The sequence below is a fragment of the Lontra canadensis genome, unplaced genomic scaffold, assembly GCF_010015895.1.
Source record: "Lontra canadensis isolate GAN:19392208 unplaced genomic scaffold, GSC_riverotter_1.0 scaffold63, whole genome shotgun sequence".
Classification (NCBI taxonomy): domain Eukaryota; kingdom Metazoa; phylum Chordata; class Mammalia; order Carnivora; family Mustelidae; genus Lontra; species Lontra canadensis.
The window spans coordinates 8780226-8796355 of NW_022631057.1; the positions used below are offsets into that span (position 1 = coordinate 8780226).

The 16130-nt window shown below is 56.5% G+C and overlaps 1 protein-coding gene across 4 annotated transcripts; it reads right to left on the reverse strand.

The window, feature by feature from the left end:
* Positions 1-2107: 2107 nt before the first annotated feature.
* Positions 2108-12658, reverse strand: PTPN7 (protein tyrosine phosphatase non-receptor type 7). 4 transcript variants are annotated; one of them, XM_032878262.1, is made up of 10 exons: positions 12554-12658; positions 11285-11452; positions 10631-10814; positions 10243-10324; positions 8755-8831; positions 7429-7566; positions 6936-7046; positions 5835-5992; positions 3578-3691; positions 2108-2765 (listed from the first exon to the last, which is right to left on the reverse strand). In XM_032878262.1, the coding sequence occupies exons 2-10, from the start codon at positions 11404-11406 to the stop codon at positions 2672-2674; spliced, it is 1080 nt and encodes a 359-aa protein (XP_032734153.1). In that variant the 5' UTR covers positions 11407-11452; positions 12554-12658; the 3' UTR covers positions 2108-2671. The 4 variants fall into 4 exon arrangements, with proteins under 4 accessions (XP_032734153.1, XP_032734150.1, XP_032734151.1 ...); XM_032878259.1 differs by having other exon boundaries at positions 10243-10327; XM_032878260.1 differs by lacking the exon at positions 12554-12658 and adding an exon at positions 11955-12011 and having other exon boundaries at positions 10243-10327.
* Positions 12659-16130: the final 3472 nt, after the last annotated feature.

Consider the following 16130-nt stretch of genomic DNA (forward strand, 5'->3'; position numbering starts at 1 on the left):
CCAAGTGAAATCAAGAGGTGTTTGAGGCCGACGCTGATTTTCCCTAGTATCACCGTAATTCACAGATAAAATCCTGCTTGGGGGCTGGGAATTCCAGTGAAAAAGTTGGCCTGTTTTGGTGAAAGCCAAAGTTTCCTTCAGGAGGACAGCTGTCGGTGGGAGGTGGAGGGCCGGCCCACAGGCCCCAGGCTTCAGAGATTAGAGCCACAGGGCCTCCCAGGGCTGGCTGTTCCCCCATGGTCCCAGGCTTCAGGACAGTCAGGGACCTAGGATGAGTGCTTCTTAGTTTTATTGGTTTTATTTCTTTCTAAGATATTATCTATTTATTTGAAAGAGAAAGCATGGGGCGGAGGGGCACAGGGAGAGGGAGAAGCAGACTTCTGGCTGACCAGGGTTGCCACCCCCCACCCCCAATGTGGGGCTTTGTCACAGGACCCTGAGATCATGACCCCAGTGGAAAGCAGATGTTTATCGGACTGAGTCACCCAGGCGCCCCAGTATCTGGTTTTCAAACTTACATGTAGTCTGTTGTTGTAGTTAAAAGCACATAAATTGGGGCACCTGGGGGGCTCAGTGTGTTAAAGCCTCTGCCTTTGGCTTAGGTCATGATTCTGGGGTCCTGGGATGGAGCCCTGCATTGGGCATTGGGCTTTCTGCTCAGCAGGGAGCCTGCCTCCCCCTCTCTCTGTGCCTGCCTCTCTACTTGTGATTTCTGTCAAATAAATAAATAAAATCTTTAAAAAAAAAAAAAAAAGCACATAAATTATCGACCTAAACAGGATCTGTCAAAAGTACCCAAGATGACCCTCAATGATCAGACACAGTATCATCTTTCTAGCTTCTGCCCCTTATAGGTTCCTATCTAGCTCCTAAGGGTACACCCGTGCCCCATTTCCCAAAGTGACCCCAGTGGCACTTTGATGTGTCTCAGGAAGTTCTAGAAATGTGCATGTCCTGGGACAAGGATCTGAAGCCTCTTCCTGATGTATGGATTCTTACTCTATTGCTATAAAGAGGCTCCAGGGGCCCGAGAAAAAGATGGAAAGAAAAAATGAATCAGTCATCCAAAAAGCCTTTATTCTCCCACTTGGTTCCTTTTCCAGAGCTTGTACTTCTCTAAGTTCTAGAACGAACGGGGTCAGGGCGACAGTGCCAGGGAGGGGAGCCTCTGGGCCCATGCTCGTACATGGGTGTGAACTCCTTGCCCAGCTTCACGGGCCCAGGCTGTGCGTGCCCCGCACAGGGGTTAGACAAGTTGTGGGTGCAGGAGAGCCCACTCCCGGGGCTGTAAGGAAGGAGGAATTCCATTGTGAGACCAAGCAGAAGCGTTAAGAAAATTAACCCCAGTTTCAACATTGCAGGTTCTTCCAAAGAGATGTCCTAAATGAGGTGGCTCAGCTGTTCTCTAGGAACCAGTCCCTCAGGGGGTTCCTCAGAGAACTGGCATCAGCTGAAGCAGACCCAGGGGCTGGGTTCCCGGAGAGATGCTACCTTCCTTCATCCCCGTAGGCAGCCCATCTTGGATCCAAGGACAAAGGATTTGGAGGTCTTCCTGGCGATGTGGAGGTGAGCCCTCAGACAGATGTGGGGTGCCCTGGAACTTGTGTTGCTACGGAGATGCTGAAGGGAGTTCGTTCTCTGGAATAGACCATGAGGGACCCCGAGTTCGTCTGAGCCCCCAGGTCTGCATGGAATGCGTTCACCCTGATCGTTTGTGGACTCAGCCAGGCTCTCCAGGTGCATTCTGCAAATGCAAGGGGTGAATGGCGGGGGGCTGGTTTTCTAAAGTCAGGCCAAGCTCTATGTTTCTCCCTCACTCCTTCTTCTTTTGTACCTCCTGCTACCCAGGGATCTCCCGAGGCCATGGAAGGAAGACAGAGGATGCTGGGCCTCCCTAGGGAGTAGCTGGAGTGAGTGGCTGGCAGGGGTAGCCCTCTGGACCTCTGAGGGGTCCCCACACTTTCCCTCTTCCAGAGGTTTCAACTGCCTGGCCTGGTCACCTGTGTAGCCTGAACCCAGAGCTCAAGTGTGGGCACAGGGTTCATCTGGGTCTTGTTCTCTTGGGCGGGGTGTCCGGCCCACCTCCCGGATGGGGGGGTGAAGAAGCATTGGTGGGATGTCGAGATCTTGGCCATGGTCAGGATCAGACTTTTCCCAGCTCTGGCATCTGGCCTATTCTTGGGCAGGCCCCAGGCGGAAGATCTGGGGATCACTGTCTTGCCAGCCCCAGGAAGGGGATCTAGGTGGAGCGGCTTCTAGGAACTTCTGTGATTGCTTTTAACTACGCGAGCAAAACACACAATGTCTGTGTCCTAGACAGAGAGATGAAGCTCACAGAGCACTTTAGACAAGACCAGGACTCCTGGGCTCCTTCCTCAGCTCTATGATCAATGCCGGCTCCTGGCTCGCAAGTCAGAGAGACACGGGAGGTCCCCCCAAGTGTCCGTCTGGGGCTAGTCGAGGAAGCAGAAGAGTGGCCCATCTTAAAGACCTGGAGTCCAGTCTCAGTCCTTGCTGATGCAGCTCCCAGTGACTGTGTGTGCCCCCCGAGGAGACACCCCTTCCCCAGGCCCATCCAAGGGGTCCCTCAGATCCAGAGGCCCACTCTGCCTGACCCCCCTACCCAGGCCTGGGGGACTTTGGCTCCGGGGCTGGTGGAGGGCGCCAGGGCTCAGGGGCAGGGCTCATCAGGGAGCTGGGCCGCATACAGGGCCAGCGTGTGATGTAGGAACTGGTACTGCTCCGTGGTCTGGATCATTCCACCCCTGTGAGGGAAGCATACAGGTCATGAGTGGAGGAGGAGGGTCAGGCCAAACATCTTCATAATTCACCAGGGAGGTTCTCTCAAAGAACCCGTCAACTACTCCATATAGTCCTCCTCTGGGCTTCCTACTCCTGCTTGCTGCCCCTCACACCTTCCCCACAAGGACAGTCCCTTGGCCCCACACCTGGGGCTAAGCCCCTCAGCCGGCTGTGCCGAGGAGGAGACACACCGCACTGGAACTCTCTGACCCGTCAGCCTCCTGGGGCAGAACCAGGTCCCTGATTCCTTGGGCTGGGCCAGGAATATTCCTGAGCCTCCAAGTTTCCTCCTCCCCACCTGTGAAGTAAAAATGGTAATTCCCTATTTGGTAAACATGGTAATTCCCTCAGCTCTCTGAGGAAAGGAGCCATTATTTCTCTCTAGATAAAGGCATGGAAGCCCAGAGAAATATCATGACAGCTCAGTGAGGTACAAGGCAGAGTCTGCACCTCGGTTCCCTGTCCCCAGATCTGGGGACTTCTGTGCGTTCTCTGTGTCTGCGTTCATGTCCCTTCTTCCTCCACCTTTCCCTGAGTAGGGAATCTGGAAATACACCAAAACAGAGACAAGGCTCAGCTATCCGCAGAGGGGCATTCTGGATAGAGGTTATTTCCTGGGTGTTAGTGGCAAAAGAAACGGCTCTTTAAGCCAAGGGCCCCTTCCTTTCTCGAGGGAGGTGCTCGAGGGGGACGTGCCTCTGAGTGCTTCTGGGGCCCAGGAAGCAGGGAGGCTACACCTTAACGTTGTCGGTCCCGTCCTCATCCACAGACCCACCTGTCCAGCCGCAGCTGGCACACGATGCCCAGAATGTCCACTTCCCCACGGGCCTTCAGTTGCTGACAGCCAATTCGGGTGGCGATGAAGCAGCCAGTCCGGCCAATCCCTGCACTGGACACAACCAGGGAGGCGACAGGGAGGTCACAGAAGACCAGGGAACATGGGGGCCAGGTGAGTGAGGGAACGTGGGAGACAGGTGACCAGGGAACATGGGGGCTGGGCCTTAAACTGCAGAGAAAAGCCACAGGCACTTTCGGCCTCTGTTTTGGGGGGTGGGGACCTGCGGAAGGATGAAGGCAGCAGGATCTTCACAGATGACAGCGGGTGTTAGAGGAGTTTACATTTTTTACTAGCCTCACTGTAAACTTATCCCGGGTCCCCCTCCAGTCCCCGTGGACATTCCAAGGAGCCGTCTTCTGCGCAGCCGCAGGTAGCGGCGGTTTCCAGCTGTCAGTGCTCACGCCGGGCCTGCTGAGCTCCTGGGTCCGCCTTCTCCCATGACTTCATCCCCACAGCGGCTGACACTCAGCCCCCTTTCCCAGCCCTGCGTTCTTCCCACAGCTGGCCCTCCACTCTGCTCTGTCTTGCTCTTTATTTCAAAACCCGCCTGGCCCCCCTTTTTGGGAAGGCTTCTCGTCTGGACCCCTGATAGAAGCCACTCAGGACTTCCCAGCACTTAAGGTCCAGGTGTCACCTGTGGGGAGGGGGCTCATGAGTCCCCTCGGTCTGTACTTTTTTTTTTTAAGATTTAATTATTTATTTGTCAGAGAAGGGGTGGACAGAGAGAGAGAGATGCAGAGGGAGAAGCAGCCTTCCCACTGAGCAGGGAGCCCAATGTGGGGCTCGATCCCAGGACCCCGGGATCATAACCTGAGCTGAAGGCAGACACTTACTGAGCCACCCAGGCATCCCACCTCTGTCTGTACTTCTGCGACTATGTTCTATTTAGGGCATGCACTCCCGAATGGTTTCGTTATTATAAGCTTATCCCTTGTGTTACCCGTGACTCTATCCCAATCAGATTCTTATTCTGTAGCCAAAGTATCCCTTTGGCTAAATCCAAGTTTCTTAGCCAGTCCTCTGAGGTCCCTGGCCTTTCAGACTTATCTTTTATCCCTCTCCTCCCTTCCCCCACATGACCTCCAGGCCCCCATCCTCTAACTCCACTCTCAGCAATGTGTCCATTTAGAAATGTCGTCTAGGGCACTGGATGACTCAGTCAGTTAAGTGTCTGTCTTCAGCTCAGGTCATGACCCCAGAGTCCTGGGATCGAGCCTGCACTGGGCTCCCTGCTCAGTGAGGAGCCTGCTTCTCCCTCTCCCTCTGCCTACCGCTCCCCCTGCCTGTACTCACTCTCTCTCTCTGTCAGATAAATAAACAAGATCTTTAAAATTTTTTTAAATGTCAGGGCACCTGGGTGGCTCAGTGGGTTAAAGCCTCTGCTTTCAGCTCAGGTCATGGTCTCAGGGTCCTGGGATCGAGCCCCGCATCGGACTCTCTGCTCCGCAGGGAGCCTGCTTCCTCCTCTCTCTCTGCCTGCTTCTCTGCCTACTTGTGATCTCTGTCTGTCAAATAAATAAATAAAATCTTTAAAAAAAACAAAATAAATAAAGAAATAAAAATGTCATCGAGGGGCCTTTGTACATTCTGTTCCATCTCTCTGGAACGCTTCCCCTTTCCACTCTTCACTTGGCTAATTCACCGCTCAGGTTTTCACTTAGTTTAAATGTCCTTTTTCCTGGAAAACCTTCTCTGGCCCAAGTCTGGGATGGGCGACTTGGTCCTGTGCTCCCGGACACTGCCCTCAGAGCCCTCGCCACACAGCGCGGGGCAGCTTCACTTCATCTCCAGACTGTGAGCCTGTCAGGGCAGAAGCCGAGCTGTCTCCTTCGCGTCTATCACTGTGCCTCACGATAACAGGTTTTCGGTAAGCATTTGCAGAATAAGGGAGTTTCTCAGCATGTCAACCATGTTGACCTCCCCCTGCCCCAACCCTGCCCTGAACAGACTGCAAAGCTTTCTGATACTCTGTCCCCTCTCTGGCTTGTGCCCGAATGTCCTGCCCACATGGCAGGTTTTTCATGAAGGAGAGAATAAACACAGGGCACTTTGCTGAATGATCAAGAGAGTCCCTTCCTGGGAAGAATTGGGCCTGACTGATGCTGTCCTTCCTGAACGCATTCTAAGGAGAGACCCAACAACAAGGGAAGGGGGGCCTGTGTCCAGGCTCGCCGTGGGGGGAGAGGGTGCATACCTGCAGTGGACCACGATGGGCCCAGTGTTGGCAGCTGTCTCTGGGCTCTCTTCCACCTCGGCTACCAGGCGCAGCAGGGGCCCAGCCGACTCTGGGGTCTGGTGATCAGGCCAGGCAGAGAAGAGGACATGCTTCACTCCCCGACACTCCTCCTGGTGCTGGCAGAGCGACAGGACATGAGAACCAGGGTCGGGGAGGGGCCACTGCCAGCCTTTTCTGGTGCCCAGAGGTCAAGGGCTAGAATGACTCCATGGCACAATCAGGGACCCTGAGCAGGCAAGGTCAGCCCTCCCTTCTCCTGCTCATCAGACTTCACAATTCCCTCCCCTGAAAGGCTGGAAGGAATGATGTTCAGGGATGGGGGGAGAGACCCAAGTTCAAGTCCTGCCTCTGGCTCTGCCTCTAACTAGCACATGACTTTGAGCAAAATCCCTTAACCTCATTCTCTTCGCTTAGAAAAAGACAGTGATAGCTTGTTGGCTTACTTCTCTGGATGCTTGGAGGATAAGGGGTTGATAGAGAAATGCTTTGAAAAGTATAAAATGCTCTTCAATAATAGAAGGCATTTAAAGCACTTTGCATGTGTCATCATCCGTCTCTCTGGACTTCCTGGGGCTCCTTCAGCATGACTCCGGGACCCCACCTCTCCTTTCCCAACCCATTCAGTACAGGTGGATGGGCCCTCCCAGCAGCTCCTGCTGGGTTTGTTGGCTCTGCCCTATTAGACCAGGGTGGTACCCATGTTTCTCTTTCTTCTGTGCCTTAAGCTCTTCTTCTTTTTTTTTTTTTAAAGATTTTTATTTATTTATTTGAAACAGAGAGAGAGAGATCACAAGTATGCAGAGAGGAAGGCATAGAGAGAGAGAGGAGAAAGCAGGCTCCCCGCTGAGCAGAGAGCCCGATGCGGGCCTCGATCCCAGGACCCTGAGATCATGACCTGAGCTGAAGGCAGAGGCTTAACCCACTGAGCCACCCAGGCACCCCCTTAAGCTCTTCTTTTAGATTCATGTTCAAGAAGGTTTAGATGAGCCAACCCTGGGATCCCAGGGAAGGCGGGGCCTGAGTTTCAGAAAAGCCAGAGATGGCCTGACCTTCCCGTACCTGGATGGTAAGCTGTCGCACGGTGTACTCCGGACACTCTTTCGTGTCTTGGATGCGTAGCCGGAAGGGTCCATAGGTTTCCTCTTCTGTGGGCCAGTAGTGGACACATTTCTAGGAGGGAGGGAGCTGGGAGTCAGAAGGGGGAAGTGTCTGTCAGGCCATGCAGGGGCCAGGACAGCAGAAAGGGGAGTGGGGCCTCTCCCCATCTCCCACCCCTGTTGGAGGGGCTGCTACTGCCTGTGTCAGTACCTGGGGCAGGCTCTCCTGAGCTTGGCACTGTGCAGAGGAAGTGCTCATCCCACCCCCCATTATGGCTGTGGAAAGCCCCCATGGCATATAGCTCGGAAACTTTCCTAAGACGTGCAAGCTGGGCCCGACGATAGCTATTGTCAGTTCCCGGGGAGCCCCTAGTCCTGAGGTGCCCTGAGTAGGGGCATGTGTGGTGGGGTAAGATGTAGCCCTTTCTGGGTTCACTAAGGACCATGGCTCCTACCTCCTTGCCCTCTCGGAGCTGAGTGAGCATGACGATGAGTGATACTTCTTCCTGCCACACCATCTCCCAGAAGTCTGACACGGTGTTGGGCATGGGGCCCTGGGTCGCGATGTAGACCTTCTCCTGCCCATCGTACCCCTGGGGAGGTGGAGGAGCAAAAGGAAGGGTGGGAAGCAGTGAGCATTAGCTTGCTGGGGACTCTGCAGGTCCTGGGATCAGGCCTAAGCCATTGGACGTGCACACACAGACACACACTTGTGTGCCCTGGAAGCCACGTGGTGGAGAGGACACGGGTTCCAGAGGGAGGAACATGTGGGTTCAAATCCTTGTTCTGCGCTCCCTGGCTATGCCACCATAAGCAGGTTACCTAGCCTCCTTACGCCTCAGCTTTCTCATCTATCATTTGGGCATAATATCTAACTTGCAGGCATAGAGTACAGATTACATCCCACAAAGCATATGACGAGGCTAGCACATACCAGATCCTTTGTCAGTGAGTGCCCCCCGCCCTTCCTCCCCCGCTGCTTCTACTAGCACAAAATAAGAAAACCGTGTTCAACATTGCTGGAGTGAATGTTTCACTTCTATGTATTACTTTTATATATTTAGTAGCCAGATGTAGCACACTCTTACTGGGCCCTTCCTCTCCCTTTCAGAATTTCAGCTTCTCAAGATGACGAAATCCAAACAGACGACCATTCACCAAGTTTCCAGGACAAATGGGAGGTCTCCTTTCTTCAGGGGGCCCTGGCTAACAGCTTTCCATCTCTTGGCACCTCGGAGCGCTGTCTTACCCACTTTGAGCCACTAGGGGGCGCTGCTTTTACAGCTACTTAGGGCTCTAGAGTTGGGGGTGCTGGGGTAGAGAGGCCACCTTGCCTCCCTGGCTCCTATAGTTTGATGTTAAATCATCCCCACAAAGGAGGGGCTGCTTTGGAGAGTAGTTAAGGCTAGAGAGAGAGAGAAAAGAGAGACAGCTCAGAGCTCCTGTTTGTGCAAGCACCTCCCAAGCAGAGCTAAGAGGGTCGAGCCCTGGGGATAGGCGGGAGTAGGTTCAACAATGCAACTTCCTCCCTGCGTAGAGGGTGGGCAGCGAAGAAGTGATCGGGTGTGTGGAGACTGGGTGGTTTCTTCTCAGTGTAACATCTCCTCTGTCTTCTTGGTTGGTGGCTTGGGGCCTCTTCAGGGTCTGCCCCTGCTTGGCGGTCGTGATTTGAAGCAGGAACCCACAGTTGGAAGATGTTCTCTGCTCCCCCCAGCCCCCGCCAGCCCCCACACCCCCACTCCCTGCAGGGCAGCCACAGCCAGGCCACTCACACTACTCACTCGGATGTAGTTGGCGTTGATGTAGTCTCCGTCTTCTTGGCTCTGTGCCCGGCCTAGACAGACCCGGCTCTGGGGATCTAGGAAGTAAAAATCAGCAGAGGTCAGGGGTCAAAAGGGGACCAACGAATGCACATGCCAGCAGGGTCAGTAAGAGGTGAGTTCCTGTGCTTATCACAGTATCTCTGGCATAGCAGGTGGCCAGAGACCCACTAAATTATTTTATATGCGGACAATAGGGAGCCACAGAAGGTTTCGGAGCAGTGGAGTGACACGATCAAAGGAATAACTGGGGAAGGTTAACTGGGTGGTGCCATGTAGGACAGACTATTAAGGAAAGGGAACGGAGCAGCAGGGCCTAATGGGTGGTGAGTGAGTTATTCTAGCCCTGAGATCAGTAGGGGTGTGGAGCAGGACAGTACCAACAGGAACAGAAAAAGAGATGCCCTGGAGAAAGAGTTTTTTCTGATGGTGAATACGGGATTTGGATGAGTGACTTGCCTAAAATCCCAAAGTGGGGAAGTGGGACAGAACTTCCACTTCATTCCGCTACTGGGTGTGTCAGCCTCTCCCTCGAAGAGGGAAGGCTTTCTCCAAATCCAATCCAAGCAGGAACAGAGAACCTAGCTTGTGAGGAAAGGAGACTAGCTCTCCCGGTGCTGGTGCTGGCCTGGTTCTGGACAGAGCGGGATTTCAGGCAGAGGGACCTCTCCCCTCTCTCAAGGTTGCAGGCTGGTTAGACTTGGGCCAAGAACAAGGGCTGCTCCCTCCCCCTCACTCAGATGGGTGCTGGCCCACCCCTGCGGGCAGAGGGCTGGAACCACAGGAGCTGGTGGTGAGCTAAGGGCTCGAGACTGGGAGTTGCTGGAGGTGGGTTGGCCAGACAAGGCTGCTCTGAGTGGGGGAGGGAGAGAGTCTTCGAGGGTCTCATGCTTGCCTCTGAAAAGTGGGAGGTGCTGATCCCTGGGTCCTTTGAGCTTGCGGGGACAACCCCTTACAGCGCCTGGACTCCCATCTCCAAACTTGTCCCCGCTCGCTTCCCTGCGTCTGAGCTGCTCGAAGCCCTCTCTCTGGGAGCCCTCCTGATTGTGCCTTTCCCACTACCTCTGCTGGGTGTTTCCCACAGTGAAGGAAAAGCAGAAAGAAGCCCTGATCTTGGGCAAGTTATGCAACCTTTCTGAGACTCTGTTGCCTCGTTTGTAAAAGGGGGACATCAACTTCATGGGGCCATTTTGAGAAATGAGCTACCGTCAGCGGCTTCCAGCGCTGCCAGGCCCTCAGTAAGCATCTACTATGAGTGGCCGTATTCTAACTGTGGTTAGGGTTCTCACTCCTTCTTCCCCCAGCCGGGGCAGGTACTGGGATTTCCCTGCAGAAAGCAGGTGCCCCTGTGAGGGAGCTCTTCCCCAGCTGAGGCTGTGTGTCTTTCCTTCTGAACCTTGCAGCCCCAGGGACAGCACTGCCTCCCTTAATGGCTGTCACAGTTCTTACTTGGCAAGATGGTCTTATATCGGTCCTTGGAGGCATGGCCAGGAATATCCAGTTCTTCAGGGTCGACAAAGTTTGAGGGGATCTTCTGGCAGAGGAAGGAAAAGAGTAAATAGCCCATACCTCTTCCCAGCCTCCTTCCCCTCCCCCACACCCTGCACCCTGATCTAGTGGAGTGGTCCTGGCTGGCCCCTTCTGGCTTTAGGTCTGTGTGGGGTGGAGGGCAGAAAGAGGGAGCAGGGGGTGGTTTTCTCCCTCAGCACTGGGGTTCTCGTCGTTCTGGAGGGCCCGAAGAGGGGACATACCTGCAGTGCCCGAGAGAGTACGGTGCCGGCTGGCTGTCTCTGATTCAGAAGGGCAGAGTGACTGGGAGGGGACCCTAAGTTCTTACCAAGAATTCCTCTTCCAGCTGCTTGGGGCTGGGTGGCTGGTGCTGCAGGGCCCAGCGGGTGAGGGGGTGTCCAGCTGTGCGCAGAAAGTGTAGGGTGACCTCCCGGGGTGTGTTCACTGAGCAGATGGGTTCCACAGCCCCCAGGGACCGCACATCGAGCATCAGAGCAACATTGGAGCCCCGCCTGCAGACGTAGGCGACCAGCGCCTTGTGAGTGCCCAGGAACAAGGGCTGCTTTAGCCATTCTTACCCAGAACCCCAGGGGATTCCAGGGTTCAGGCCCCCCTGTATCCCTTTTATTTGTTTCTCAGATCAAGGCAGCCTTGAACCTCCAGCTGCCCACCCCTGCCAGTTCCTTGCAGGCTCCTAAAGCTCAGACCTATATCCAGATCTGCTCTATACCCTGCTCCAGGGGCTCCTCGGCCCAACTTAGGGTTTGGGGAGCAGGCGCAGGGTTGACATGAAATGTTATATCCCAGACATGAAAATGACATGCAAACGACACGCAAATGAACACATCGGGTTTCCTTTCCTGATTGGAGTCAACAGCTGAGGGCCCTCCGGACCCGGCTGTCAGAGCTGGAGGGGCCGATGGAGGGAATTGGGCGGGGTCCCAGGGCTGGGAAGAGACCCTTCTGCCAGGCAAGATCTCACCTCTCCTGAAGCCTCACATGCTTCTTGACCGGTGCCTTGGTGGGTGGAGGCTGGGTCATGGCTGCCTCCGAAGACCAGGTCAGCAGCTGTGCTCGGGAGCACCCCCCACGGTCCTGGACCATGCTGCGGGGGAGGGTGTGCTGGGCCTCACTCAGCCATGAGGTTCACCTGAAACACAGGGCCCCTCAGCTGTTGACCTCTGGCCTGTTCACCTGGCCAGGGGGAAGACTCCCACGCCCAGGCCAGCCGCCTGCTTTCTGACACCCCAGTTTTCACTGGGGTGTCCTCTGTTCCCTGAGCAGTTCTGTCATTATCACTGCAGGATGGCCGGGATCTCTACAGGGGGACCCAAGGCGGTGGGCAGTCTGGGGTTGGGGTAGGGACCAGACAAGGCACAGAGATTGTGACGGGAGGGGAAGGGCAGGAAAGACTCCAGAAGGAGGGTGAGAGGGGACAAGAGGCTGCCTGAGGCCAGCGTACAGAGGGCTCAAAGCTGGGGCCCCAGCAGCAGAGAAGGCAAGGGAGGAAACAGAAACGATGTGTTCTGTGTAGAAGGGAGAGAGAAAGCTCACAGAAACCACCTCTAGTCCAGGCCTTCTCTGAAATGAGAGGGTTGAGGCCTCCTGCACCCCTGGAGCCAGTTGAGGACGCTTGTAGACCCTGTCCTAACTGCTGGCAGTTCCCAAGTTCATTCTGGCTTCTGGGGTCTCTGTCCAGGGAGGTTGACTATGGTGGGGGGGTGTTTCCTTCTTCCTCTGCCCATCCCCCCATCTCCCGCCTCTGTAACCGTCACAGGAAATGGCCTCACCAAGCCCTTGAGCGGCAGTGCATGGTGAGGCGACAGCTGGGGCACAAGAGGGGGACATGGAGGTGGTGGGGCCCCTCCTCTTGGGGGACGGTCCCCAGCTTCCAGAGCCAGGTCACAGCTTCCGAGGGGTGGTGGCGGTGTGAGAGTCGCTAAGCCCACAGGCACAGAGGTGAGGGGACAGGGTGGGCTCGGCTCAGATGTGTGTGGTAGAGAGAAGCTCTCCCAAAGCACGCAGGGGGGTTGTTGACCTCTGCTATCCATGCAGCCCCCCCGTGGCTCCCCTGCCCCGTGCTCCTCGGGGATATCAGCTAGGTCAGCACCCATTCCCCAGCCGGGCACTGTAGTTCCCAATGCAACCTTACTCACACCGTTCTTGGAGATGCCCACCCGCCCGCTCCCCCGGGACTCACCCCCCCCACCAGGGACCACAGGGCCCCTCCTCCCCCCATTCAGGTACTTACTGAAGCAGCTGTGTCTCCCAGGCTGCCTCTTGCCAGCTGTCTGTCTGTCTGTTGGTCGGTCTTTGAGGGCTGAGGAGGCTTCAGGAAGCCAGCTTCCTCCCTCTGCCCCTCCTTGCTGCCACCCACGCACACCCCAGCTGCGTGCTGCCCTCCTGCGCCCGCTGCCACCACCAGGGGTCGGGTGCCTCTTGCCTGTGCCCCTCTGGGGGTGGGCTGGCTGTGGCCTGGCACTTCTGTCACGGGCCTAAGGCCCTGCTCTGTGGGGATGGAGAGGGAGGGGCCGGCCCATTCCTGACCACCCTGGTCCCCTAGCTGCCAAACCCCCTTGCTCCCTGGACTGCTTGTCCTCTGGGCCTTTGTCACATCCAGTCCCTGCCCGCTTCCTAGGCGGAGCTCAGCTGACCCTTAGCGCCACGCTGGCCCACACAGAAACCCCAAGTTTTTCCTGTTCAAGCTGGCCCTGTCCAGAGACTGACTTCTCTCTGATTCTGCCTCAAAGCCCCTGTCCCGGAAGCCCTTGCCCCTTCAAGTCCTGTGAGTTCATGGTCAGGTACACGTTGTACCTTCTCAAAGCAGAGCTGGGTGTGGACTTGAGGTGGGCTGGGAGGTGAGGAAGGAGGCAGGACTCCTTGCTCCACTCTGGGGAAGAAAGGCCCAGGCTGGACCAGAAGGGTCGTCCCCAGGATTTGAGCCATACCCCAGCTGTCAGCTACCGGTGGCTGGAGATAGACCAGCTGGCCAGGAAGTAGAGAGGAGAGACAGTTTGTAGGAGAGTCTGGGGGGCTTTCTCTCTGCCCCCAGCACCTCCAGGCTTCCTCCCAGAATCCTGACATCTATTAGAAGACTTACAGAGAGTGGACAGTCTCTGGCCCTCACACCAGGGGGACTCCCGTGTCTTCTTCGCTTCTGGGGCGCCTGGATGACTGGGGCCTAGGAAGTGGCCCCCGCGTCCAAGACTCCACTGCCCCCCACCCCTGCCTCGCCTTGGCAGGCCCCTTGCTGGCCAGCAGCCCAGCCAGTTCATGCTCGCTGCACAGCTTCTACCTTGTAACATTCCAAACACCCTTCCCTTCCTGGCCCCAACACGCGCAATCCCCAACCTCTCTCTTCCTCCCACTTCTCTGATTCAGCTGTCAAATGGTGACAGCAAAAAAGAAATGATTTACAGTAGACACAGGGGGTGCACACACAGGAAGGATGGTGGGGAGGGGGCTGGCCTCTGCTGCTGGCCCATAGCGGGGTGGGGGGGACAAAGACCAGAATGACCCTTTGGGGCTCGGGAGGCCTCCTAGTGCCTGTTGCTCCCTGAAGGGGTGGGGGTGGGGGACCAGGCACTGGCTCCTTTCTGAGCCCCTCCAGGGCCAGCTGGTTTTGGACCCTTCTTCACTCTGGGGAGTGGGTGGTTTCCCTGAAAGGAGAGGCCAAAGTGGCAGTCAGCCCTGGTACCAAGGACAGGGTAAGGGCAGGGGCAGGAGAGCCTGGGAATCCCTGGTAAATCTGTGGGAAGTGACCCGAAGCTGACTTCTCCTCAACTGCTCCCCAAACCTTGGGGATCAAAAAAGGGGGCAGGAGGGGATCACAAAGAGGTCCACCCCCGCAGGGCCAGGCTGTTAATTGTTATCAAGAACAGGAAGCTAGGATACCACAGGGGTGGGGAGGAGGAAGCAGGCAAAGCCTTCCCCCCACTGGTCTGCCAGTACCTCCAGGTTTCTACCAAGTTTCCAGGGTCTGAGCCCCGTAGTGAGCCGTGAGCGCACCCTCTACCCTCCCAAAGCTGGGCCCAGCAGCGGTTTGAGGAGCTGGAAGCTGAGCTCTCCGGGGAAGAGCAAGGAAGCTGGGGGCCAGGAGGTGGGAGAGGGAGTTGGGGGTGGGGGCAATGGCATTGGGCAAGACCCTGAGGATCTCTCAGTTCCCTTTGGGTGTGTTTGGGGTTGGGGGGATAGTCACTCCTTGCCACCTGTCCTTGCTCTCCCTTCTGCTTCTGCTCCTGCTCATGGCGGTGTGCGGCTAGAGCTCAGGAGGCGTGAGCGCACCACCCACGAGCCTCAGAGAGGACAAGGTGCCCTGCAGCAGCTCCTCCCCAGACCAGTCAGGATGCTGGAACGGGGGAAGGCCTGGTGTTCCCTCAGAGAGACTCCTCCGCCCCCAGAACCTTCCTCGTTCCTGGGGTGGAACAGCCCCAGACAGCTCTCAAACCTCATCTCTCCAGGAGCTGATTTGCCTTCCAGAGCTGGGGTTTAGGTCCCAGCCATCCCTTCACCCCAGATAAAATACAGCGATCATTGAAAGCCAGAGTGTGTCACATGCAATGACTCGAAACTGTGCCACATTAGCTGTGTGACCCTGGGTGAGTTACTGAACCTCTCCGAGGCTCAGTCTCCACATCAGGCTATCAGGCTTCTCCCTTCCCATGCGGAGGATCCTGGCTTCTCTCTGATCCATCAAACGGGGCTGGGCCTCTGAAGGGCTCAGGAGCTGTCGGAGGGGGGGGCAGCAGACCTGGGGAGGGGTCCAGGGGAGGAATGTCTGGTGGGAGGATCTATGTCTCCTCTCTCCCAGACCCCCTTCCTCCAGACTGCTCCCTTCCTCTAGCCAGTCTGTAGGGACAGAGCAGCCTGGGCCCATGCCTCCCGCCCCCTGGCTCGGCAACCCCCCTCCATTCCCCAGTCCCAGGGCTGCCAGCCACAACTTGCTGTCCTCAGTGTCAGAAGTCCCTTGGAGGGGCAGCTGTGTCCTTCCCAGAGGTTCCTTGCTCTTTGGCATCACCTGGGGAACAGGCCAGGCGGCCACCAGCTCTGGAGTCAAAGCCTGCCACCCTGTAAAATTCCAGAGGGGAAGGATCTTGGGTCCTGGACCTGCTGCTGGGGCGCCAGGACTCCGGGCTCCCACCCACTCCACCTGTCTTGTTCCCCTCCCTAGCCCTTTTCATGCCTCTCTCCAGAAGCCCTAGGATCGTAGCTCCTCCCCCACATCGCCCCCAAATCCTGGGCCAGCCGAGGCCTGCCTCCGCCCCAGTGCTGCAGGCTCCTGCTTGCCCTGGCTGTGTGGGGGAGACGGAGATGCAGAGAGCTAGGAGCCAGGAGACCTCATCCTACAGAAGCGGGGAGGCCCTGGAGGAGAGACCCTGGGTGACTGGGGCAGACTGTCGCTGTTAGGCTGTGTGGCCGTGATCTGGGCCCGCTGTTGTGAAGTCTGAAGGAAGAGGGAGACCCAGGGCCCTACCTTTGTTCCAGCCATCCCGGAAGCTCATCCCCCGCCCGACCCACTTTCCCTGACACCTTTTGGGGACCCGTTGGTGAAGGGGACTTTCCCATACCCCAACCCCCGCCGAAGGGCCAGTGAGTCAGGCCAGCTCAGCACCTGGGGAGCCAAGGCCAGCCTCCCTGGAGATCCAGGAAAATGTCCCATTCTTGGCCCACTTTCTGGAACTCAGGTCCCTTGTTGGAGGACTCTAGGACGGAAGAGAGTCCCTCCCTCTCTCCCAAGTCCAGAGCTGATGAGATGGACATTTGTTGTACAACAGGCTCCTTCCTCCCAGGGACCCTCCTGTCCCTCTCCCCCTCCACGATGTCCTTGG

Excerpts from the sequence above, each read along its gene's own strand:
- PTPN7 (XM_032878259.1), bottom strand. The coding sequence starts at position 11,406 with ATGGTCCAGGACCGTGGGGGGTGCTCCCGAGCACAGCTGCTGACCTGG. Across the intron at positions 5,993-6,935 it reads TGCGACAGCTTACCATCCAG|CACCAGGAGGAGTGTCGGGG; the intron begins GTACGGGAAGGT and ends TCGCTCTGCCAG. Across the intron at positions 2,766-3,577 it reads TGCCAGCTGCGGCTGGACAG|GGGTGGAATGATCCAGACCA; the intron begins GTGGGTCTGTGG and ends CTTCCCTCACAG.